Here is a 26,028-nt window from a genome sequence, read left to right as displayed (position 1 = left end):
TAAATTATATCTAAAAATAAAATATTTACGTAAAGTTCAAAAGTTTTACGTAAAACTCTAGTTTTTACAATTTTTGTGGATTTTTCTCCTAAAACAAAAAAGGTTACATAAATTTAGTCAAACTATACGTAAATTATATCTAAAAATAAAATATTTACGTAAAGTTCAAAGGTTTTACGTAAAACTCTAATTTTCACAATTTTGTGGATTTTTTCTCCTAATATAGTAAGGTTACGTAAATTTAGTCAAACCTTACGTAAATTATATCTAAAAATAAAAGATTTACGTAAAATTCATAGGTTTTACATAAAACTCTATTTTCACAAGGTTTGTGAATTTTTTTCTCCTAAAATAAAAAGGTTACGTAAATTTAGTCAAACTATACGTAAATTATATCTAAAAATAAAATATTTACGTAAAGTTCAAAGGTTTTACGTAAAACTCTAATTTTTACAATGTTTGTGGATTTTTCTCCTAAAGTAAAAGGGTTACGTAAATTTAGTCAAATCTTACGTAAATTATGTCTAAAAATAAGAGATTTACATAAAATTCATATGTTTTACGTAAAACTCTATTTTTACAAGCTTTGTCAATTATTTTCTCCTAAAATAAAAAGGTTACGTAAATTTAGTCAAACTATACGTAAATTATATCTAAAAATAAAATCTTTACGTAAAGTTTCAAGGTTTTACGTAAAACTCTATTTTTCATAAGGTTTGTGGATTTTTCTCCTAAAGTAAAAGGATTACGTAAATTTAGTCAACCCTTACGTCAATTAAGTTTAAAAATAAAAGATTTACGTAAAATTCATAGGTTTTACGTAAAACTCTATTTTCACAAGCTTTATGAATTTTTTTCCCCTAAAGTAAAAAGGTTACGTAAATTTAGTCAAACTATACGTAAATTATATCTAAAAATAAAACATTTATGTAAAGTTCAAAGGTTTTACGTAAAACTCTATTTTTCACAATATTTGTGGATTTTTCTCCTAAAGTAAAAGGGTTGCGTAAATTTATTCAAATCTTACGTAAATTATGTCTAAAAATAAGAGATTTACGTAAAATTCATAAGTTTTACGTAAAACTCTATTTTCACAAGGTTTGTGAATTTTTTTACTCCTAAAATAAAAATGTTATGTAAATTTAGTCGAACTATACGTAAATTACATCTAAAAATAAAAGATTTACGTAAATTTCAAAGGTTTTACGTAAAACTCTAATTTTCACAAGGTTAGTGGATTTTTTCTCCTAAATTAACAAGGTTACGTAAATTAGGTCCAACTTTACGTAATTTATGTCAAATAATAAAAGATTACGTAAAATTCATAGGTTTTTCGTAAAACTCTATTTTCACAAGGTTTGTGAATTTTTTTCTCCTAAAATAAAAAGGTTACGTAAATTTAGTCAAACTATACGTAAATTAAATCTAAAAATAAAAGATTTACATAAAGTTTAAAGGTTTTACGTAAATCTCTATTTCACAAGATTTGTGGATTTTTCTCCTAAAGTAGAAGGGTTACGTAAATTTAGTCAAACCCTGCGTAAATTATGTCTAAAAATAAAAGATTTACGTAAAATCCTAAGGTTTTACAGAAAACTCTATATTTCACAAGGTTACGTAAAGTTCAAAGGTTTTACGTAAAACTCTATTTTTCACAAGGTTTCTAGATTTTATCTCCAAGATAACAACGTTATGTAAATTTAATCAAACTTTATGTAAATTATATCTAAAAGTAAAAAGATTTACATAAAGTTTAAAAGTTTGATGTAAGACCCTATTTTCCACACAGTTTGTGGATTTTAAATTCAAAGGTTTTACGTAAAATTCTATTTTTTCACAAAGTTTGTGGATTTTTTCTTAGAAAATAAAAAGTATACGTAAATTTAGCACAACTTTGCGTAAATTATGTCTAAAATAAAAGATTTACGTAAAGTTCAAAGGTTTTACGTAAAACTCTATTTTTACAAAGTTTGTAGATTTTTTTTTTGTTAAATAAAAAGTATACGTAAATTTAGTCAAACTTTACATAAATTATGTCTAAAAATAAAGAATTTAAGTAAAATTCAAATATTTTACATAAAACTTTATTTTTCACAAAGTTTATGATTTTTTTTTAAAAACAACTTTATATAAATTATATCCAGCAATTTTAATTCACTTGAACAATTTATCTAACGTGTGCTGCATGTGTCTATTTTATGGTTTTTCTTAGAGACGTTTTCCTAAATGCAGTTTAAACCGCCTCTACAATGATTTTCAAACGCTTCAAGAAAATATTTACTGACAGAAATGTCATTCGTAATCCGTTGTAATCTGTGTAACCGTCGGTAATTAGCTTCATACTTTTTCTGACGAAAGTTTTCTGTCGCTAACGTTTTCTAAGGTCATCTCATATGCTACGACGAAACTGAATTGCTGGTCAATAATGATAAAAATTGATTCTTTTGAGATTATAATATGTTGTCATTGGTAGCAAATAAACTATAACCATATATTGTCATTCAAAAACTCTTAGTACAATCAACAATCTATTTAAAAACTACGAAGACGTGTTTGTCTTGAGAGATACACTCGAATTTTTTCTCTTCGTAAAAGGACCACAACATGCCTATTCATCATCTATTTGTACTGTACTGTACTGGTTTCATTTCCTTGGTTAATTCACATTTTACCTGTGCACCACATCTCACCAAGTGTCCGTCTGTCCGTTTGGGTCTGTGTTAGAATTCTTTCAATTTTTACAGTAGAAAAATTGAAAATATCTGGAAGAATAAAGTGGTTAATCCATCACCAAATGATCTCAGATCTGCAGGTTTCACCAACGCCCTGCACAACGGGCACATTATCCCTCTTTCAAACCTGAAATCAGAATGTCACTCAGCAAAATGATACTAACAACGAACATAAAAGAATATTATTAACTAATCATTCTGATACACAATCTTCACAAAATATGTGTTTACAGCAAAGTAGAATAGGAGCATGCATCTTCTCCTGGCATATATGAAACAACATGGTACTCAAGCTTTTGAGAGACTCATTAAGAAGGTGCACGTTAGACATCTTTTTAATCCAATTAATTAGTTCGAGGTTGTTCAAGCAGTTTTTAAATGGGTTCTCTTCAATCTAAGTTTGTTATCTTTACTAACTTTAAATATCTAGCTTATAGGTTTAAAGCACTATTTGGCCTCTTACCTATCCAAAATTTTATCATTTGGCCGTGACCTATTATTTGGTTACATTTGACCATTGATCTTATCCCAATTGGTGAAATTTCACCCAATTTGTATATAAGTAACAATATTTTGACACTTGAATTTAATAGATTTTAGTTTAGAATTTGTTTTTTATTTTTTTATTTTTTAATCTAATTAATTATTTGCACATAATATGGCAAAAATAACTTTAAGAAATATCACATGTCAAGTTCAAGTGTCAAAATATCGTTATTTGTCAATGAGATAATAATTCCGTTAAGTATTCATACAAATTAGTTGAAATTTCACCAATTGGGATAGGTCAAAGGCCAAATGTAACCAAATAATAGGTCAGAGGCCATATGCCAAAATTTTGAAAAGATCAGAGGTCAAATAATGCTTTAAACCCTAGCTTATACGACTTGAACCTTTATCACTCAAATGAACCTTTAATTTGTAAACATGTGTTTTTCTATTAACAATTCAATATATGATTCTTAAGAAATTAAATAACCATAAAAAATTATTGTTTCTTTTAACATAGCTTAGCTTAACACATTGATATTAAGCTGTAAAATAAAGGCACATGTCAAAGAACTTTGCTTATTTCAAAAATAAAGAACATCAAATGATTTATCAAATGATTTGTAAAGGGATAAAGTATCACAACTTACAACAATACAAGCTAAATTTTCAATAGACTTGTGAATTAATAGAAACAAGAGGAAAATTTGGGAGTTAATTTACCTCCTTGATAATTCTGAGTTCCCTTTCATTGGCAGTATTTTCAATTATTGGGACCACAAGCTTATCATAGTAACCATGACCTAGAATTGATAATCTCCATGTTAGTAATTTGGAAAATAAAAGAGAACCCATAAGAGAAAACCGTGTACATTACCATGTTTATGCTTGCATATGTGCTTAGCCATGTTATAGCAGTATGCATGAGAGAATAAAGAAACTAAAAAGAGGACATGATAAATCTAAATTCCTCTGTTAACATAATTTTCAGATTCATATGCTGCATTTGAACTTCAATCAATAGTGGAAATATTTTTTCACATTTGCATGTCGGCAATATTTCACATATCAAACTCTTGTAGTGTTGAATGCAGTAATATCTACTCATACAAAAAAAAAGAACAAATTCATGACAAAGAGATCTACAAGGACTCTTAGGAAATCTTTCAGCTTAAAATATATGGTTAGATATTCTTGCATTAAAAGGGCAATACTTTAGTCTAGTGTTAATGTAAGCAGAGCATAGCACCATTAAGCATATTCTTAATGCATAGTGAACATTTTCTAATCATTAATTCACTTCAACATCAAAATTAATTCACTTCAATATCAGAAACTAATTTCATCACATTATGCACCGAGGAAACACCATAAATTTGTAAACTGTGGGTCTTTTCACTGAAAAAAAAGCCTTGCACATATATGTATATAGTATGAAATTATTTTAAAATTGAAGCTCCCTGACTGCACATTTGATTAGCCATGAAAAAATCAACCATTACAACCTGCAGAGACAGTATATATGCTGTTTAGTTAAGCTTGTGAAACTAGGTAATTCCTTATCAAAATCGGATTTCCTTATCATCAATATGATCGAAAGAAAATATAGGTATTTGCTTATGCGACTTTACAAAATATAATATTAATGTAGAACCTTATCTAACTTCAACTACATTAGACCATTGTTGCTACTATTTACCTTTTGTTGAATCAGTTGGAAGTGGTTTTGATCCTGTTTCAGTAAGAAATATCTAAGCCAGAAGCAGTGTTGAACAAGAACGACATAGACTGAGACTGAGTATTGAGGAACAAAAGGAAACCCATCAGAAAACTTCGATCGCGACAGGCGAACAGAGAACGGTGAAAGGCAAACGAAGAAAAGCGAAAGGTAAGTTTAACGAACGGTGATCGGAAGTTTGGGGAACTAACAATTTGGGACTGCGATACAGGAGATATGAAGTTAAGAATGTGTTATGGATTAAAGATTACAACGCCTATATAACCTGTGGATTTATATTAGTCAGGGCCAATTAATATTCTGGGCTTTTTTAGTTGATCCCATGAGACAGTTTATAAAATTGTTGTTAAAAGCCTGTTTTTTTTTTGTCGTGATGCATTATTATAATCATGCATGCCCATGCGCTATTCCTCGTATATTATCATCATCATGCTTAAACAATTCTCAAACACTAATATTAAAGTAATTTATTTTTGGGTATAAACTACCATCATGTTAATCCTATGCTTCATGCCCTTTATAATTATAGTAAAGCATTTATAATTATAGTAAAGCATTGTAAAAAGTAGAAAAGAAAAAACAAATAAGCAACTACCTTAATTAGTTACTATTCATATTCAGTCTATAACTACAACTAAGCTAACCACATGAATATAACTAGAACTAAGCTAACCACAAACATAGTTTCACCAGGCCCTATGGAGAACCTTATAATACCCTCAGAGTTTCAGAAATTTGCTTAAGTTCTAGCATTTGGTCTTCCAAAGCTAGGGGTGAATATCTGGCCTACTGCTTCAAGTGCGGACACGTTCCAGTTCTCCGCATGTCTAACAACTTGTCAAATTGAACACTTGCTACACATCATTAATTTGAAAAAATAACTTGTAATTTAAATTTTTGTGTCAAATTAGCAACGCTATATTTTTTTCTATGATCCATTACACATGATTCTGTCAATAGCTTGAATTTTCTTGTTTGTTAAGGGTATTATTTCCTCTAACTATTCTGCTAGGAGTTAATAACAACTCAGTCAAAGAGAGTTCTAACCTCATAACACAGAAATTTAAAGGTTCAGCTTCTTCTTCTTTTAGTTTATAATTGCCCCCTTCAAATAGAAGTAAGGTTACAAGTGAAAACTTTGTGCTCAAGATGAAGTTCAATCTGAGGCCCACTAGTATGAATTTGATAACAAAAGTACATAAATATGGTGTGAATTTGGTACGTTCAACTGACAGTATAAATGAGAAGCACCATCATACAACAAAAAATTAGGATGTGTGTTGGCAACAACTCATGCATTTAATTAAGCTTAAACATATTGCAAACTGATTTAGCATAGGTAGTCAAGTAGGATTCAAAGACGGTTTCATAACAATTGAGTTTTAAAAATCAACAGAGGACTTTTGATTCCACAATCCTATTTTTCACAACACAATATTAGATCAATACATAAAAATCATTCAACTGCTCATTACTATAGCAAACTCAAAATTGCAGTAAAATAACCAATGCTTATTATTTTGTATCTTAATTAGATAAAGGGATTAAAAACTTACCAAAATTATGAAAGGGCCAAACAATTCCATCGATACAATCTGGCTTCACAGAGGCGAGTTCAAGTAAGATATCATAGATACTTGTTTGATGAATTCAATCTCTAGATAACTCTCCAATTCAAAGATTTCGAGCATCAATTTCAATTGGCAAAAGATTCTTTAGGAAAGCTAATCCTAACTAGGTTCAAACAAAAGAAGAAGAATTTCAATCATAAATTATCGAATTTAGATTTAAAATTGGAAAGGAAACTTACCAGAATTATGGAAGCCCAAAAGATCCGATTGAATTACGAGTTGGAGGATCAATTTCAAAATAGAAGCTAAACCCAACAAGATTCATACGAGATGGATGAGTTTGGTGGTGGAGTTAAATTTAGAAGATGGAGGTCAGTTGGGTTGAGGAGAGGGAGTCAATGAAATAGATATGGAAAGAAAATTCGATGGAGACCAGAAAGAGTTGAGAAGAGCAGTTGATGAAGATCGAAGAATTACGGAAGGAGTTGAGGAGGAGTACAGAACGATGTCTACTTTTGTGTGAATAAAATTGGAGAAAAGAAGATAACCGGAACAGTAAGTCAACAAGTTAAATTCCTCAAAAACGTTTACAAGATATTGAATGGTTCAGATCTATTCCAATTACAATGAAAATGAAGGGTAAATCCAAAGTAATTCTTACTTTGTTTTTTTTAACAAACTAAGGATAGCCTGCACCAAAACTAAATGGTGTTTTATCACATACGAGAACTAAATAATATATTAAATATAGATGTAAGGATTAATTACTAAATTAATTACTTTTTTTTTAATGCAAAGGGCAAAACTCCAAAGCAAAAAAGTTTTTCCATGTGAATGTGCTACCTTCTCTCTTCCACAAACAATAGAACAATACAATAAAGTCTTATCTAATTATTATTATCAAAAAAAAAAAAAAAGTCTTATCTAATTATTAAAATATTGATTCAACACACTAAATCACATCATATTAATTTACAATAAATCATCTAAAGGAAAATATTCTCAATGTAAATCAAAATTCTTCTAACAATACCAATACCGACAACTTATTGCTACTTTTTACCAGTGACGAATACAGAACTGCTCGGCTAGGGGGCTGATTTTACACCAAGCCAAACAGTCCGATTTTACACGAAGCAAAAAAGTTTTTTTTAAAAAAATCAACCATATAAAAAGTAATAGCTACCAATAATTCCAATAAGTCTAAAGCTGTTTCTTTATTACTTAATTTCAGTATCAGTAATTTTAGTCCAGTAACATTCAGTTCAATTCAGTTCAATAACATTTATTTCATTTCAGTTCAATTTGCTTAACTTCAATATTAAAAAAACAGAGTCTAAATAGTAGATGGTGCTTTAAGACTGTTTCTAATTAAAGTTGTTGAGAATATCTATTTTCACTCCAAAAATGACAAAGTTGAATTGAATTGCTAATTAATAGCTACACTGGAATTTGTTGAAATGCTGAAATACTGATGAGAATACGGTGGCCATTTGATTAGAACTCAAATCATAGGCAAGTGAATATAGACAAGCTTAATATACTATATTGCTACTGTAGAAAAGGTTAACATAGTCTCAAGCATTTAAGGCATCATGTCTCAAGCTTTAACAATGCCAAAACAGTTGTTTATGAACTATTAAATGAATCAACTGAAAAGATAAAACTGGTCTATCAGTAGCTTGCCATTGTTTAAAATTAAAAACAAATGAGTTTTTTTTTTCTTATAAAAAACTATAGAGTTTTTTTTTTTTTTTTGTAAAGGCCATAAGCCACGAGGAAGGCCGATCCTGACATCCTAACTAAGTTAACACCTTAAAAAATGAGCTCTCTAACTAGGTTCAACTCTTATTAATAAAAAAAATACAAGAATGTTAAAAGCGCACTACAAAGGTAAAGTGACTTAATCAGTCACGAAATATATAGTTAGACACAATAGAGAAAATTGATGCATACATAGTTCATCTCAAAACCATGAATGATCAATCAAATTCAGAGAGCGTTGATGCATTCAACTTATAATTTAAAATCACCAGCTAAGGATGGCTGCAACACTAAATTAAGATGATAAAATCCAAAAGATAAAAAGGTGTCCAAATAGAAATTTTCTCTGAAATACAACAGCATAACATAAAAAAAATGTCCAAAAGTTCATCAATTGGTCCTTTTAGCAATCCAAACTCCAACTTGAAATAAACAACCCAACAATCAACTCCAAGCAAAACACAATATTACAACCTGCATATTAATACAAAGAATTGTAAAAAATTAATAATAGGCTTAATATATCACGAGCTCTAAACTTGATCCAAAAATCTAATTGACCCATGAAAGTACAAAGTATCTCGTTAGTCCTGAACTTGTTTAAAGTGATATAATTAACCCCTCAAGTCAATATGGCATATCAAGAAAGGATTTGGACAAATTGAAATGTATATCACTGTAAGCAAATTCATGAGGACACTAGATCATGTAAAGAAGTTCAAGAGGCCAATAGGTCGCTTTAAGCAAGTTCAAAGAGCTAAGGATGCACTTTATAAATTAAGAGAGTGAATTGGCTTTTTCCACCAAGTTGAGGAGACTATGTTTCCTAAAAGAGAAAGAATCATCCTAAAATTACATAACAATCAATCTGTTACAAATAAGGGTGAGGATGCAGTAGCTCAGTCCAAAAATCGATCTGAACATAACCAAACTGAATAATTTTACTTTTCAATCCGATCTTATTTAAAAAAAAAAAAATTATTGAAAAACCAACTTGAATTGCAAAGAACAAATTGAACTAAAAGCTTAGGCTCTCCAATGATGCATTATTTATATCAATCTCTGACACACCTCATTACAGTTGAAATTTAACCAACAAATATGGTTGACAATATTCACACCAATTAACTAAATATCTACGTAGATAGTTGAAGTTTAATAATAGTTTTTTTTATATTAATCTCTAATACCAAAAACTGAAAAAATAAAAACCAATCTAAACCAAATTAGTATTTAGTTTGATTTTTATTATTATTATTTATTTAGTTATGTATTTACGGTTTGGTTTTACTCACTCATAGCTTCGAAACCATAATGTAAAAGCATGTTTATATGAAGAAGAAGATGTAAAACACACCATTTATTTTGATTAGCTTAACTGGTAACATGTTGGATTTCTTCAATGTTATCATTATCATTCTCCTCAAAATCTTTTTCCACCTCCTCAATGTGCCTTTTAGCATCCAACTTTCAAAAAAAATAAAATTATAAGCTTATTAATTAACATTTGCATGCACAAAAAGATGTATAATACAATTAAATTAATATTGTTAATTTGATGTACTAAAATTTATAACACGGATATATAATTGTTCATATTACATTTGATATATGTAAGTTATAACTATCAAGCATAGATATTAAAATTAGAAAAAAAAAAAAAAGTTCAAATTTAGTACTATCTTAATCGGAGGATGACAGATTTAGCTTCTAAGTACAGACTAATATAACCTTAAACCTAGAATTTATGAGATCTGTATGTAATTTCAAACCTCATGTGCTCATATCATATTCTGATCAACCTTCGACCTTCAATGTGTGGCTACCCCATCCAATATGCTTGAGTTACACATATTTATTAATGAAAAAAAAAACTCATCTTTCATTAATGAGACTTTAAGTTGCAGCATTTAGTAAACATTGGATTTAAGATTGCAGCATTTTGGTAATGGGGCTAAATATGATATACTCAAATAACCATATAGCTGAAATTTTATTTGTATCCATAAAAATATCAAAGTAAAAGGTTTAAAGAAAAGATTAATCGTACCGTTTTCTTCAGAAATGCATTAAGATCCTCCCCCGCCGTTGGATAGTAGTCGATCCAATTTATTTGGATTTGTTTAAGTATTGGAGTGTAGAATGATCCATAAGAGAGAGCTTCCATGTTATTGCATCGGGCAATATTCATTTGTTCTAATTCAGGCAATTCAATTGCATGATTTCTATCATAAAAAACTCTAAGCTTATGCATATCCATAAGTTCCAAGGTTTTTAGTTGAGGGAATACTTTTTCAATGTTCTCATCCACAATCTGTCAACACATTACAAACATTTACTTATAACAAAAATTTGACCAAGATATATACTTATTTATATTTAGTTCCACGATATATACTTTTTCAATACATACTTATTTTATATGTATTGGAAACTCGTATTAACAATTCTGGAACACGTTTTTTATATATGTAACATGGCAATTAATAGTGTTCACATTTAGAGCGGACAGGAAGGCATTTCGTTAGCCCTCAAACTTACTTAGAGTGATATATTGGTCACTTGAAATTTTTTAAAATGATTCATTGACCTCCTAAACTTATTTATAATAATTTATTGTCTCTTAAACATGGTTAAAATACTATTATTTTTAAGACACTTTGTAAAAACATCATTATATTCACATGGATAATTAAGATGATTCTAATCTTCACCTGAGTATTATTCTAATAAACCTAGATTTATGGTGACTTAACAAATTTATTTGGTCAATCAAAGTCCATGCGAACACTACTGATATGCGAACACCAAAATTGGAATAATGCTTTTAGTTAATAAAAAAACCAAATTAATCAATTGTTTAGTAAATTGAGTAAAGTACCTGATCTCCATAATATATTTCATCGTTGTAGATAATTTCCTCCATTTTTTCACAACCGTTTACCACCATGTGTTGGAGTTGTGTGAATTCTCTGGCAACTGAAAGGGGAAACACATGTTTCATCTTTTGACATAAAAAAATTGTTATCTCACACAGATTACTAAAGCATGGTGTTTTTATCTTTGAAAAATTCCATATTTCTTTCAGATTTTCCATTATGAATAGCTTCAAAGTTTTGAGGTGAGACAAGAAAGTAGATGGAATCTGCTCTTCAACCAAGTATTCCATTTCATCACAGATACTAACTTCTAAATACTTCAATTGTGGAAACCCATGGTCTTCAGCTGACTGCTGCAGACACATAATATTCATCAAATTTCTCACTTGTTGCAATTGTAGCTGTTCACATTTCCTAAGCAAAACACTAATCCAACTCACTGTAATATCAATGACATCCACATCAACTACTTGCAACACTGCACTGCATTCTTCAGAATACTGGCCATAATGCCCGAGACAAACATGAAATCTTGTTAGGTTTTTTACTAACTTTTCTGCCAAAATTGAACCCTTTGGTACGCAGATTTTTAATGTAGTAAGCGGAAGTGATCCTATCTCCTCAAGGCCTGCATTCACACTTTCTCCATTTGCTTTTTTGTATCCCCATTTATCGAATGCCCATGGCAATTCCAATTCTTCCAGGTCCTTCAATTTTGACAATATATCTGGTCCAATATATTTAAATTTCATTTCGCGAAGGTTGAGGCGCCTCAGATTGCACAACCCTCCTATCTCCTCTGGAAAATCATCATACAACAGATGCTCATAATAATAATCTCCTCTAGACCATTCAAGAATTTCTAGATCTTGCAGAGCATCATGACCTAGCAGATCTCCAATTTTAGTCGTCTCATGATAATCACGAGTACTCTCGTAGATGACCAAAGTTCTAAGTTTCGTTAACACAGAGAAAATTCCATCAACTTTCTTGTCTCCTGATTGGAATAATGATGGGACTTTCAAAAGGAGAACTTTGAGCTCTTTCATTCCTTCAAATAAACCAATTGGGAGCCCAACTTGATCATCACTATATATGAGTTGTAGTAGTTCAAGCTTTGGACAACTCAGATCAACAGGGATCTCGATTTCGTCACACACAAATGAAATGGCAGTACAATTTTCAAGCTGACTCTTATCTGGCCAATCTTTCATAACCTTCTCACATGTGACTATATATGAATGTTTATCTTTGGAAGAAATTGATATAGCAAAATCTCGAAAGACATCATGCATCTTGACAGTACCATCTTCTTCACCCTCAAGCAACATGTTTGAGTTCTTTAGTTTATCAATTTTCGATTCAACTCTATCTCTTGTTTCCTTCATGGTTTTCACATGTTTCAATAATCGTAAACCCTTGCAGCACGAGACCAAATGATCAACTTTAATGATATGATCTTCTGGGAACAAACAACAAAGAAGAAAGCATGATTCCGCTTCCTCGTCCATCAAGAGATCATAGCTTAATTGAATACGAGAATACATTCTCTCCATTCCTGAGATGCCCGGAAGATTTGATTTCTGTAGCTGTTGGAGAGAATCATCCCATACAGTTTTAGGCTTGTCCTTTAATGCTTTTGCAATAGCTACAATGGCAATAGGTAAGCCATCGCATTCATCTGCAATCTTCCTCGCCGTTTCTCGCAAAGCCAAATCATCAACACATTCTCCTGCATTCCATCTAAACAAATCCCAAGCTTCTCCCTCTTTTAGAGTTTCGATAAGAAAAGTCCGTTGACTCCCCATTTTTTTGCACTCATCTTCAATTCTTGAAGTGACAACAATCTTGCATGTGTTACACCGTAAAGGAATTCCAATTTTCTCAAAATCTTCATCATCTAACTGCCTCCAAACATCATCCAATATTAAAAGGGTTCTATTTTTGGTAAGCCAATCATTCAACCAGATTGATCTTGCTGCCATAGTATTTTCACTAACTTTTAGCTGCAGCTTTTCTATGATCTCATTTTGAATTTTTTCAAAGTCAGGATTCTGGGACAGGATTACCATGATAACCTTATCAAATAAATTATCATCTTCGACTCTCTGAATAAGCTTCTTTGCCAGTGTGGTTTTACCCACGCCTCCCATGCCACAGATATTGCACATGCTCACCTCTTCATCCTTCAATGCCTCCAAGACTTTATTCAGAACTGTTAGCCTCGATTCAAACTCCATGAAACCTCTGAGATTAAATTTGTCTCCTGATTTTGGTAATGGACGATCACAGTCATTACCAAAATCTGGTGCTGCTAGGACCATTTCATTAATCTCCACAGCCATCTTCGAAGCACTCTTACTTTTGGAATAACGTGACCATAGATTTAGACATGATATGTCATTTCTATCTATGTTTTCCTTTGCATCTTGAGACAGCTTGTCTGCTTTAGACTGCCAAAGTGAAACATTATCGGCAACACTTCTCTGCTTCCTCTTAATCTCTTCTGCGAAACAACGCCCAACTTTTCTCCTGGCATCCAGTTCTTCTGCTGCAGCTTTTAGTCTGTCGAGATTTTCTTTGTATTTACAAATGTACCCAATATGTTTTATGATTTGGGCCAGCAACCCAGGTGCAGCATCAGCAGCAACTGAGGTTAGCACTTCCATTTCGTTTTAGTCTTCCACTGAGCCTTTGAAATGGCAAGATCTGAAAATAAGGATAATCAACATGTATTATAATCTTATTTATTCAATTTTCTAAAAATAAACAACGTTATCTTGATAATTATCGGAAAAGAACATGTTGTAAAAATCGGAATCCCAAAAAGAGAGGAAATAGCAACCCAATTTTGTTTTGAAAAACAACAATGAACAAACAAATGGTCAATAGTTTCCTCGGCTTGAAGGCACAAAGAGCAACGAGAAGGAATTGGCAAGCTTCGAATTTGTAATGCGTTCCTCGAAGAACACACCAGCAAAGTAATGAGCAACTCGAAGGAATGAACAACTCCCAAATAAAATCCCACCAGCTCTGATGGGACCGAGGTTGCTGAAGCCAGATATAAAAATTCTTGACGGAGAATAAACCATTGGATGACTTTTTCTAAACCTAATAATCTTCTAAATCTTTACCCCCGTTTAATAGCTGAGATGCCATGGTAGATATTAGCCGGAAGAGAGGGTAAAACCAAATCATTCCCCAAAAGAAAATCATCAACCTTATCTACCAACCCCAATTGATCACAGGTACTTAAGTTAAGTTGAGAAGCTATTGATGGACTAATCCATTCATCAGTCCAGAAATTCAGCTTTGAATGACAGCCAATCCGCCAAAAAGAATTGTCTCTAATTTTCTTATAAATGTTTTTAATGGATGACCAAATAGAGGAAGAAAGGGGTGAATCTTTAGGGAGACCAGAAATCGAGAGAAAGCGAGATCATAATAGGTTTGAAACAAGACTGCTCTGTGCCATTAAACCCTTAGAAACCTTGCCCAGCATTGCAAAATTCAGGAGAGAAAGATCTCTCAAACTAAGGCCGTATAACTTTTTATTCCCACAACATTTTTTCCAAAAAGACGTGATGACAAACTTCTTTGAATCGATAGAGCCGGACCAAATGAAGTTAGTGATGCTTGAAGTCAATTTTCTATGGAGTGCTTCCGGCCATTTATACACAGCAAAACTGTGTAGAAAAAGCTTGTAAGGACCGACTTAACAAGGCAGATCCACCCTGCCGTAGATAGACTAGAGCCTTTCCAACGAGAGAACACATGGAGGATTTTATCTCCCAGGCGAAAGAGAAAACGAACTCTAGCCATCCCAATAAATAGGGGGACATCGAGGCACCTAAAAGGAACAGCACCAATATGCATATTGACTAAATTAGCCAAACGATCCCTCCGCCTGAAACTTACAATAATACAACAACTTACAACAATGCTCAATTAACTTATGTTATTTTTAAAATTAAACAATGCTCATATTAGTTGCTCTTGGAAGGAAACTTACAATACTACAACAACTTACAACAATGCTCAATTAACTTGTGTTATTTTTAAAATTAAACAATGCTCATAATAGTTGCTCTTAAATCCTTCCAATCCAATCTATATGGAGATATTAAGTATCTTAGACACTTAAGTGTAGCATGTTTTCCTACTGTAACAAAATAGAAGCGGGAAACTCTCCTTCTCTTTCAAACTGAACAAGAGGATTTAACAGAATCGTAGGAATAATAAGATTAAGGTTGTCCCTCGGCATGGACAAAGGGGCGCCTGTCCAAGGTCCAACGGAGGAACAGGCCCAAAATAAAAAATTTCTTATAAAAAATATAGATATTAAACAATACCAACAAACAATGGTGCTTAAAAGAGTGTCTTGCATTGGAGTAACAAATGTTGAAAATGTATACAAACCTGAAAATGGCTTTTGTTTCTGCTTTTCTTCTCGTCTCTTTCTGCTGCTGAACTCTCTTCTTTGGCTTTATATTTTCTGGAACTTGAAAGGTGATTTTAATAAGCTTTATTAGTTTTGGGGATAATGAACTTCTGCATTTTCTTATTTGAAATAAAGTAAAGATTTCAGGCTACTTCTAGATCGTAGACACCTCTTTGACTGATGACAATGAATAATAAAAAGCATGAAGTACACAAACCTGAAAATTGCTTTTGTTTCTGCTTTTTTCTCGTCTCTTTCTGCAGCTGAACTCTTCTCTGGAACTTGAGAGGTGATTTTAATAAGTTTTGGGGATAATCCTTATTTAAAATCAAATTAAAGTTTTGGGGATAATCAAAGGGATGAAAGACACAAACCGGAAAATGGCTTTCAGAAAGTGAACTCTTCTGTTTGATGAATCTGAAGTTTGATGGATATAAGAAGGTTTGATGGAATAACATGATATTGGCAGACTTATTATATACTACAACTGAGTGATTTCGAGTCTCTTTTTGAGTCTTTCTTCCCCAAAGTAAGAAAAAGGTATAAATTGCAGGACAAGAAAAGAGAAAAATAGAATAAAGTAAGAAAGAGGAGATAAAAATGGATACCTTCTTAATGCTTGGCCATCTGAATAATTTTTCATTTTTTTGTATTTTTATTGTATTTTGCTTGTATTCTTGTATTTAGACTAAATTTAGTATATTTGAATATCTACCCTGTAAATATTTAGAAAATAGAGTCAGTTAAAGGGGTAAAATGATGGAATTGAGGAACAATTTTATACTTTTTTTTTTTTTTTTTTGACAAATGAAAGAATTCTTATTAATAGTCAGAAGCAAGAGCAGAACATACATATGGGGGAGGCTCTGAAAGCCAGACCTTCCTACCAGTGACCGATGTAGCTGCACGAGCTAACGAATGAGCAGCACAATTAGCTGTTTTACGAATAAATGAAATAGACGAGTTAGCAATTTCCTTGATTAGGTGTTTGCAATCTTCAATTATGAGCTAATTTAATACTTAACGTTGATAGATTGAGCTAATTTAAAAAATAATTTATCAAATTGTGAAAAGTAAAAATAAAAATAAAAGAAACATATTATTTTTTGTACAAGTAGGATAAAAAAGTTCCAAGTATTTCGCCGAATTTATAAGTATTACTCCCTCGATTTCACAAGGATTAAGGAGCAATTAATTTGTGATAATTTGTTTTGAGTCTAAAATGGTTTAAAAAAACTTATAATTATTTAATATATGAACTTAAATTTGGTTAGATCTAAACAAGGGATTTAATACATTTTTTAAATTCCATGACAATTTCACACTCCAAACTTGAAAAGGAATATTGAAAGTCTAAAAACGATAAATAAATAGAATTTAGATTATGGTTAAAAACGATAAATATTATGGAATAGAGTGGGTAATCTCTAATTTTATTATTAAATTACAAAAAATATGATTTTTTTTAAGAATCAACTGATATGCAATTGGTGCGGAATAATTAACAAAATATTTGTGTATAAAATTGGAAAACTTCTACGGTGAACCGGGTACAATGGACTCAACCAATGAAAAAAGAGAATCATGCTACCTCATTAGGAGATGATTGGTGGAAAGAAAGAAAGTGCACAATTGTCACGTTTCTATTGGAAAGGTCCAATGGACTGGGACCATAGTAGAATTTCTCCTAAAAGCGATCCAAATTTTAGACGTTATAGGTAAAATTGTTCTTGGTTGCTAATATTATGGGTAAAATTGCACAAATTTAGATATTAACGGTGAAATTGTTCTTCGGTTTAAATGTTATGGGTACTTTTGCACCTTATTCTTAAAAAAATCTTAGAAAAAACTATGGGGAAGGCCAAAAGGATTGGTCCAAAAAATTAGAAAATTCATTGTGGGCTTACGGCACAGGATTCAAAACACCAATTGGTATGCATGTCAGTGATTATAATTCATTGAGTGTTTAATATATAAAATTTTGAAATATCAAAGACTTAATGAACAAAAAATCGAAAAAATTAGGGGTTTCAAGATAATTTTCCTTTGAGTTTCTCATATGAAATTCCTTTTCAAATGTTTAGCTATACAAAAACATTACTAGCTGAATGTGGAAACATGAAGGAAACAAGAGATAGAGTTGAATCGAAAATTGATAAACTAAAGAACTCAAATTTGTTGCTTGAAGGTGAGGAAGATGGTAGTGTCAAGATGCATGATGTTTTAGGAGATTTGCTATATCAATTTCTTCAAAAGATAAACATCCATATATAGTGAGATGTGAGAAGGTTATAAAAAAGTGGCCACATAGCAGTCAACTTGAAAATTGTAGAGCCATTTCATTTTTGTGTGGCAAAATTAATAAAAAAAAACACTGTTGGTCTGAGATGTCCAAAGCTTGAATTACTGCAGCTCATATTGAACCATTATCGGAGTCCAGTGGAGCTCCCAGTTGGCTTCTTTGAAGGAATGAAAAAGCTCAAAGTTATCCTTTTGGAAGTCCCATCATTATTATCATCACTTAGAACTTTGATCATCTACGAGACAAGAGACTGGAACTATTATGAGACAAATAGAATTGGAGATCTGCAAAATCTAGAAATTCTTGAATGGTCTAGTTCAGCAGATAGGACGTGTAACAGAAGACTCAGAAAAAGCACTTTTCACTTTTTCACTGCCAATAAACTTAGTTTTTCTTAGTTTGGTAAAAAAAAATCGTGGAGTGTTGAAGCAAAGTTACAAAGTTTGATTGGGTCCAACCTATTTGAATCTCTTTACATGCCAATATGTGAAACAAATGGTGCAAAAAGTTTACAACTTCAGGATCATTTTCAATGAATGAGCATAAGTAATAATGTATATATCAAGTGTAACCCATGGCCACTAGACTGAGTGAAAGGGCAGCTATAACCAAAACTTTCTGTACACCAATCTTTAAAATAAGACCATGATTAAAACAAGAATAACACAGCCTATAATTCCCAGAAGCACAAACCCATGTGTTCTTTTTCATAAATTAAACAAAATCATGTACGAATCACAATAAAAACTGAAACACATACCATTGGTGAAGCAGCAATTGAATCACAATTTCTCCACCAAATTAGCACCAATGGCTTAAAACAAGCAGGTTTCAATTGCTCAGATCGTGACTAATGCATTTAATTCGGACCAAATATGCTGCATACTGATTCAGCAAGCCTATCCTGATGATTTAGCAACTGTTAAGAGGAATAATAGTTACTCCCTCCATTCTCAAATAAGTGTCGTTTTAGAATTTTCACACAAATTAAGAAACACAAGTATTATGCACTTAAATTAATAAATTTACATGGATTAACTAAATAAAAATTCTCTCTCCTATAATGATTGGAGAAGAAACTTTGAAAGCTTAAAAAACACATAAATCAAGACAAAATTTAAATGCTTAGACCAAAAAACCATACTAAATTTTATTGAAAAACGAAAACAACACTTAAAAAAGAACAAAAACAATTATCTAAAACAACACTTCTTTGAGAATGGAGGGAGTACTTAAGAAAAAATTATTATCTTAGCCATAAAAAATTGTAGCAGGGCAGCTAGATCAGTGTACTTAGTTGGTGCAAAGCATAGCTAACTGAATAAATGACATCATTAATAGCTTAAGTGAATAAAGAGAGAAAATTACCGAACACATGATATTAGTCGCTTGTAAATACAAGTTTTGACTATCAATAAAGCTTGAGAAAACATTTAAAACCATTTTGAACAGAAAATAGATGAAGAAGTTCAGAAAAGTAGTTCCAAATTCATAAAAATATGATTAAAAATTAAATAGGTGATTGGTTAAAGAGAGGCAGAGGTCTGCAAATCAAAGGCAGAGTAATTGGTATAAGTAAGCCTTACTGAATGATTATGAACTAGTTTCTGAATCTGAGTATTTACCTTCCTGTAATGCATACATATTTCAATTCAGAGAGTATAAACTACTTTTGCACAGTGTTCTCAACATAATAAAGGAGACCTCTTGTTTGATCAATAACCCCTGGTACTCTTTTCGGACGTGGCCTGAGAAAATCATACAATTTGTACTCGTAACTATCTCATTACAAAGTAAAATTCAACTAACTCAAATAGAATACAGCTCAAGTTACTAGAACATCTGTCAGTCTACAAACTAGCTCTTTCTCTCAATAAAGAAAGAGGGATCGTCTACAATCAATTAGACAATAACATTTTACAATCAATTAGATGAAATAAACTGTACAATCAGTTAGCTGAGAAATTGTACAATCAATTAGAGATGAAACACCAATGGTAACATTTTACTCATCAAATCACAATTATATAAACAATGTCATACTCAACCTCTAGCAAAATATATTAGCAATATGAAATTACTAACAAAATCAACTAATGCAAAGACCGTTGAAAAGAATATGAAGCATGAATCACTACGAAGACAATAGGAAAGTATGAAATGAAAACTCATTGATAAATTTCTACCCAACTTTCCATGAAACCCAGCCAAGCTAAAGTATCTGTCTAGGATTTTGACCATGACAGCTTTCAACAACTATGGTTTCATGATTTCATTATAAATGCATAAACAACAGCTAGTATTTCATGATTTCAACATCATAAGTGTAAATTAACACGAGAAATTGATAGAATTATAAATAAATAAAAACTGATGTATTTACCTGAAGAAGAAGAAGAAGGATAAAAAAACAGAGAATTCTTTCTGACGAGGAGAAAGAAAAGTCGCTGCAGCCTCCATTGATGAAATTCTTCAAACAAAAATATAAACAATTAACAGTCTAATTACTCAATTTCAGTTTCAATTGAAAAAAAAAAACCCTAAAATAGCGTTGGATTTACAGGAAAATGCGATGTCTCCACTTCACCCGCACTTGTCGTTTTAAACCTCACTCACAGTCACTTGTCCCTACCATCGTCCTTCTGGTTCTCTGACTTACTCCCGGAGATGAGAAAACATAGGAGATGGGAGAGACGTCCTCAGAGGAAAATAGATTGGGAACGAAATTTGAATTTTTGGGGAAACTTTTTATTCTTGGGAGGGAAAAATGAAATTTTAGGAAGCAAATTTAGGTGGGAAAATATTAATAAGAAACATTTTTTACTAAAATGTAGTAAAATTTTGTTTTATTTACAATATAACTATCAAATTTAACTCTAACGTATGTACTAGTGCAAATTTAAATCTAATGTTTTTAGGCAAAATCAAATTTTAACTCTATATTATTGAAATTTTAAAAATATTTATTTAACTTTTTTTTAACAATTATACCAGATATTTCAAATAAGTTTATAGATAAACTGGAGCAATTTCGTATATTGTATTTGTTGACGCTTTATAATTATACTAGTTCTATACCCGTGCAATGCACGGTGCAAATAATATTTTTAAATATATCAAACATATGAAGGAATACATTAATATATAATTTAATGTGTATTAATATTTTAAGTAAGACTACACGTTTTGTCTTCATTCTCACAAATAAAAATCTTCAATTAACATATTAAATTTTCCAATTTAATATATTCTCTTTAGGAAGATGTTCGTTTAATAGTAGAAGACACTTATATAGTTGCTTCCACAAGGCAACATATGGACTGCTTTAAGCCTATTAAAATAGCAAACAATATCATTACATCTGATCAGATAATATAATCCTTTTCAGTAATGATGATATAATCCTTTCAGTAATAATGATCATATAATCCTTTTGCATTAGTGATAGCTGATATGTCAATTCTAGTCCTGTAAATTCAAAAAATAAGACATAAAGAATCAATTAGAACATATGAATAAGACATGGTCAATTCCGAATTTCCAGAATAAACAACTAAAAATGAAATAAAAAGCAATACAAACTATAACATTCATAATTGGCCACACCTGCAAAAGTAACTGGTTGCAATTTTATTTCATGTTATTTTGGTAGATGTTTAGTAGTTCTCTTAATAAGAAACCAACTTTGCATCCGTTAAAACCATAACGAAAATGTTCATAACCGTTCTTAGGAGAGTGATACATAAACAAAAAAAAGCAATAGACTTCTTTAAAAAAAAAAATCAGAAACTAACGTTATGTGTCACAAACTCCAATAATTACTCATGTAAAAGTTTTATCAATATAATCAAATTAGAAGGAAGAAATGTCATTAATGAGATAATGAATTAAATCTACTAAAAAAGTAAGCATCAGTGTAGTCAACATTGAACAAATGAATATGCATGTTTAGAAATAATTAAACAAATAGAAAATAGAGAAGAATCTTCAATTTTTTAAAAGGGAAACAAATATAGTTAGATAAGTCTCACAACTGAGATTAGAGTAAGCATGTACCTGGCTATAAGAAGGAAAAGTATAGAACAGAAGTAGCATTAGTCTATGAGTTGTGTCCGGAAGTTATCAATTAATAATCAATGCTGAATTTACTTACCCATTTCTTTCAAACGGATCAATACCTAACAAATAAAAATGAAGTACCTATTTAATGGCGTATATTGAATGAGATTGAAAATCCAACCAAGGAGAAAGATAGTTCTAAATAAAAAACCTTACCCTCAGACATATTTGTTATATCTTTTGGAGCACCCACGCATGTGTCCATGGGAGCCATGGGATTCGACTCCTTCGATCAGAGAACAAAACCAATGAACCAAATATTTTTGGTGCAGTCTTTTTTTTCGTTTTGGACCATTAACGCCGAAACGACCCAATTAAATTCAACTACAAAAAAAATTGAATTAAATTAGAATAAAAAAAGAAGTGATTCTCTTAACACAAAATGAAAAACTAAATAAGAATTGATGTAAATGTAGAATTCACTCACACATAGGAATAAGCAAAAAAGAAAATATTTACTTTGCTTACAGCTTAATTGATTTGAGCTCTAAATCTTGTTTTGGGCCACTTTTGAGCTTGTTCACGGGGTTTTTCTCGCAACAACTCGTTAATTTTACTCATTAATGAATTATTTCTCAAATTGACCAAACTTGACAGTGTTGGGATAAAATTGCTCTTGACTGCCAACGTTAGAGGTAAAATTACACTATTTTAGACGTTAAGGGTAAAATTACTCCTAGCTGAAACGTTAAGAGTATTTTTACATCTTATTCCTATATATATATATATAGTAATTACCAAATAAACTCTCCAAAATTATCAAGCAGCAGCAGAAGCTAGAACAAGCGACAACATATCAAAGCTGAAACAAGGATTCAAATAAAGAGAGAACATTTTGTCATTATTAATAAAATAATTTAAACTAATTAAATATTACACTTGTTGTTTTATCATTTTTTTAAAATAATTTATTCATCTCTCCATATTTTAACCTAACATATTTATCTAACTTATTATTTATTCCTTATATTTTAATAATACAATATCTAGTCTTTAATTTTTGTGATATTTTACGGTTTAATTTTTCAAATATTTTAATAGTTAAACAGTTCAGTTCCTATATAAAGGGTTAATATTTAATAGAATAAAAGTTAAAACTAAAGGTAAATTGTATGGTTACTATGTTGGAAAAAAAAAGTAATAATACTTTCTTTTAGTATCTAATAGTAATTGGACATGTGTTAATAAAAATAAGATTAATTAAAATTAATATAAAAGGTAACCTGCTATAGCAGGTAATATTTAATTATGGAAACTTTAAAGATTATTAATTACAAAGATAAATAATATATGAGTCCATATATTTTAATCTAATTACTATTTAGTCATTATATGTTAATAATACATTATTCAGTCCTTAATTTTAGTTCAATTCAACAGTTTAGTCCCCTGTAGAGGGATTAATCTGTTTAATAATTTAAAATTTTAAGTAACAAAACTAATCAAAATAAAAAATAAGAAGTAAACAATATATTATTAAAATACGAGAACTAAACAATATGTTAGATATTTAACATATGGACTGATAAAATAAATTTTTTTACGTAAAACTCTATTTTCACAAGGTTTGTGAATTTGTTTCTCCTAAAATAAAAAGGTTACCTAAATTTAGCAAAACTATACGTAAATTATATCTAAAAATAAAATATTTATGCAAAGATTTTACGTAAAACTCTAATTTTCACAAGGTTTGTGGATTTTTTCTCCTAAAATAAAAAGGTTACGTAAATTTAGTCAAACCTTACGTAAATTATGTCTAAAAATAAAAGATTTACATAAAATTCATAGGTTTTACGTAAAACTCTATTTTCACAAGGTTTGTGTATTTTTTTCTCCTAAAATAAAAAGGTTACGTAAATTTAGTCAAACTATACGTAAATTATATCTAAAAATAAAATATTTACGTAAAGTTTAAAAGTTTTACATAAAACTCTAATTTTCACAATGTTTGTGGATTTTTTCTTCTAAAATAACAAGGTTACGTAAATTTAGTCAAAGCTTACGTAACTTATGTCTAAAAATAAAAGATTTACGTAAAATTCATAGGTTTTACGTAAAACTCTATTTTCACAAGGTTTGTGAATTTTTTTCTCCTAAAATAAAAAGGTTACGTAAATTTAGTCAAACTATACGTAAATTATATCTAAAAATAAAATATTTACGTAAAGTTCAAAGGTTTTACGTAAAACTCTAATTTTCATAATGTTTGTGGATTTTTCTCCTAAAGTAAAAGGGTTACGTAAATTTTATCAAATCTTACGTCAATTATGTCTAAAAATAAGAGATTTACGTAAAATTCATAGGTTTTACGTAAAACTCTATTTTCACAAGGTTTGTGAATTTTTTCTTCTAAAATAAAAATGTTACGTAAATTTAGTCAAACTATATGTAAATTATATCTAAAAAATAAAATCTTTACGTAAAGTCCAAAAGTTTCACGTAAAATTCTAATCTTCACAATGTTTGTGGATTTTTTCTCCTAAAATAACAAGGTTAGGTAAATTTAGTTAAACCTTACGTAAATTATGTCTAAAAATAAAAGATTTTACGTAAAACCGTAAAACTATATTTTTCATAAGGTTTGTGGATTTTTCTCCTAAAGTAAAAGGATTACGTAAATTTAGTCAAATCTTACGTAAATTATGTCTAAAAATAAGAGATTTACGTAATATTCATAGTTTTTACGCAAAACTCTATTTTCACAAGCTTTTTGAATTTTTAATACACGAATTTCGGGAATAAACATACTCAAGTTGCAAGTGTGTCAAAATTGATCAATGAAATTCAAGTGCTGAATCTTTCAAAAACTAATTCAACCAAAATAAACAACATAAACTACATAAAAAAAATACGGATGAATAAGGAACCAAGAACAGAGTGAAAAAACGAACCTGAAAGAATATATCAGTTGGAACTCGAAGCGATTTCACCGTCCAGTAGGCAAATTTATCCAAAAACGTCGTCGGCTTGTGATGCTTAGTCAGATCTATCGATGTGTTAGACTTGTAGCTGTCCCATGGCTACACCACCAAAAACACGAAAATTATACACAGCTCAAGCAAAATAGAAATCAATTTAAGTCAATTTACATACCATGAAGCAATTCCATGGCCACTCACTACCATCGTCCCTCTTGAGTTTAGGCCTATCAATCCCCCAATAACTGGGCACCACAGCACTGCTACTACTATCAGATTTCGCCACTTTTCCTAACGAATTCTCCTCCTTCTGATCTTTCTCAGGCACTGCTGTTTCCGCTGTTGTGCTCATCATCCTTCTCAACTCGAACTGTAAAATTATCATCAATTCCATCCCTAGAATTACCGGAAATCTCCAGATTCAGCGATCGATCACCACCAGCATCAATATCTCGTGCCTGCTCGATCATAACCATACTGCGTCGTGCCGATGGTGAATCCCGTAGGTTAACAGAATTTGAGAATCTAGAGCCAGAAGCGTTTTTGGTTGAAGAATTTGAGGATCTAGAGACAAAACATGGAGAAAGAAAAGTGAAAGAAAAGTTGGAGGATCTCGACAGAGAAGAGATCAAGAAAGAAAAGTGAAAGAAGCGTGGGTACAAAACATGGAGAAAGAAAAATGAAAGAAAAGTTGGAGGATCTCGACATAGAAAAGATCGAGAAAGAAAAGTGAAAGAAGAGTGGGTAGTTTTATTAACAGTTAACAACCATGGTTATGCAAAAAGCCAGAAGAAACCGTAATAGGAGTAACGTAATTGTAAAGAAGAAGAGGAGTCAAAGATAGTCTAAGAAAATTACACGTCAACAATAGATAGATAATTAAGAAAACGACACATCAGCAATATATTCTACAAAATTAGTATATATAGATATATTGATATAGATTAGTATTTGTATATAGTAAACATTTTAAATAATTGACAAAAAATATGTGATTAAATTATATGTGATCGACTTAATTGTTATATTTTAATAAAAAAAATTGTACATGTATTAATAATCAATTAAATATTTT

At 30.6% G+C, this 26,028-nt stretch overlaps 1 protein-coding gene and 1 long non-coding RNA gene across 20 annotated transcripts; both read right to left on the bottom strand.

Moving 5' to 3' along the window:
* Positions 1-2,477: 2,477 nt before the first annotated feature.
* LOC136230594 (uncharacterized) lies at positions 2,478-7,147 on the bottom strand. The gene is made up of 4 exons (XR_010689463.1): positions 6,770-7,147; positions 6,516-6,693; positions 3,945-4,024; positions 2,478-2,859 (listed from the first exon to the last, which is right to left on the bottom strand). It is a non-coding gene; the product is annotated as an uncharacterized lncRNA (long non-coding RNA).
* Positions 7,148-8,567: 1,420 nt separating this feature from the next.
* On the bottom strand, positions 8,568-25,761 carry LOC136230173 (probable disease resistance protein At4g27220). 19 transcript variants are annotated; one of them, XM_066019139.1, is made up of 16 exons: positions 25,129-25,761; positions 24,927-25,055; positions 22,192-22,359; positions 20,478-22,094; positions 20,300-20,386; positions 19,542-19,664; positions 18,677-18,835; positions 16,467-16,549; positions 16,223-16,330; positions 15,989-16,031; positions 15,832-15,895; positions 15,593-15,674; positions 11,176-13,882; positions 10,345-10,608; positions 9,652-9,761; positions 8,568-8,768 (listed from the first exon to the last, which is right to left on the bottom strand). In XM_066019139.1, exons 13-15 carry the CDS (start codon positions 13,840-13,842, stop codon positions 9,669-9,671), a joined length of 3,024 nt encoding a protein of 1,007 aa, XP_065875211.1. In that variant the 5' UTR covers positions 13,843-13,882; positions 15,593-15,674; positions 15,832-15,895; positions 15,989-16,031; positions 16,223-16,330; positions 16,467-16,549; positions 18,677-18,835; positions 19,542-19,664; positions 20,300-20,386; positions 20,478-22,094; positions 22,192-22,359; positions 24,927-25,055; positions 25,129-25,761; the 3' UTR covers positions 8,568-8,768; positions 9,652-9,668. The 19 variants fall into 19 exon arrangements, with proteins under 19 accessions (XP_065875211.1, XP_065875210.1, XP_065875216.1 ...); XM_066019138.1 differs by having other exon boundaries at positions 15,832-15,889; XM_066019144.1 differs by having other exon boundaries at positions 15,593-15,668; positions 15,832-15,889.
* Positions 25,762-26,028: the final 267 nt, after the last annotated feature.

This window comes from Euphorbia lathyris, chromosome 5 (assembly GCF_963576675.1).
Source record: "Euphorbia lathyris chromosome 5, ddEupLath1.1, whole genome shotgun sequence".
Lineage (NCBI taxonomy): Eukaryota > Viridiplantae > Streptophyta > Magnoliopsida > Malpighiales > Euphorbiaceae > Euphorbia > Euphorbia lathyris.
This window is presented reverse-complemented; position numbering and strand designations above follow the sequence as displayed.

Excerpts from the sequence above, each read along its gene's own strand:
- LOC136230173 (XM_066019135.1), bottom strand. The coding sequence starts at position 13,842 with ATGGAAGTGCTAACCTCAGTTGCTGCTGATGCTGCACCTGGGTTGCTG. Across the intron at positions 10,609-11,175 it reads AAATATATTATGGAGATCAG|ATTGTGGATGAGAACATTGA; the intron begins GTACTTTACTCA and ends ATGTGTTGACAG. Across the intron at positions 9,762-10,344 it reads ATGCATTTCTGAAGAAAACG|TTGGATGCTAAAAGGCACAT; the intron begins GTACGATTAATC and ends TTTTTTTGAAAG.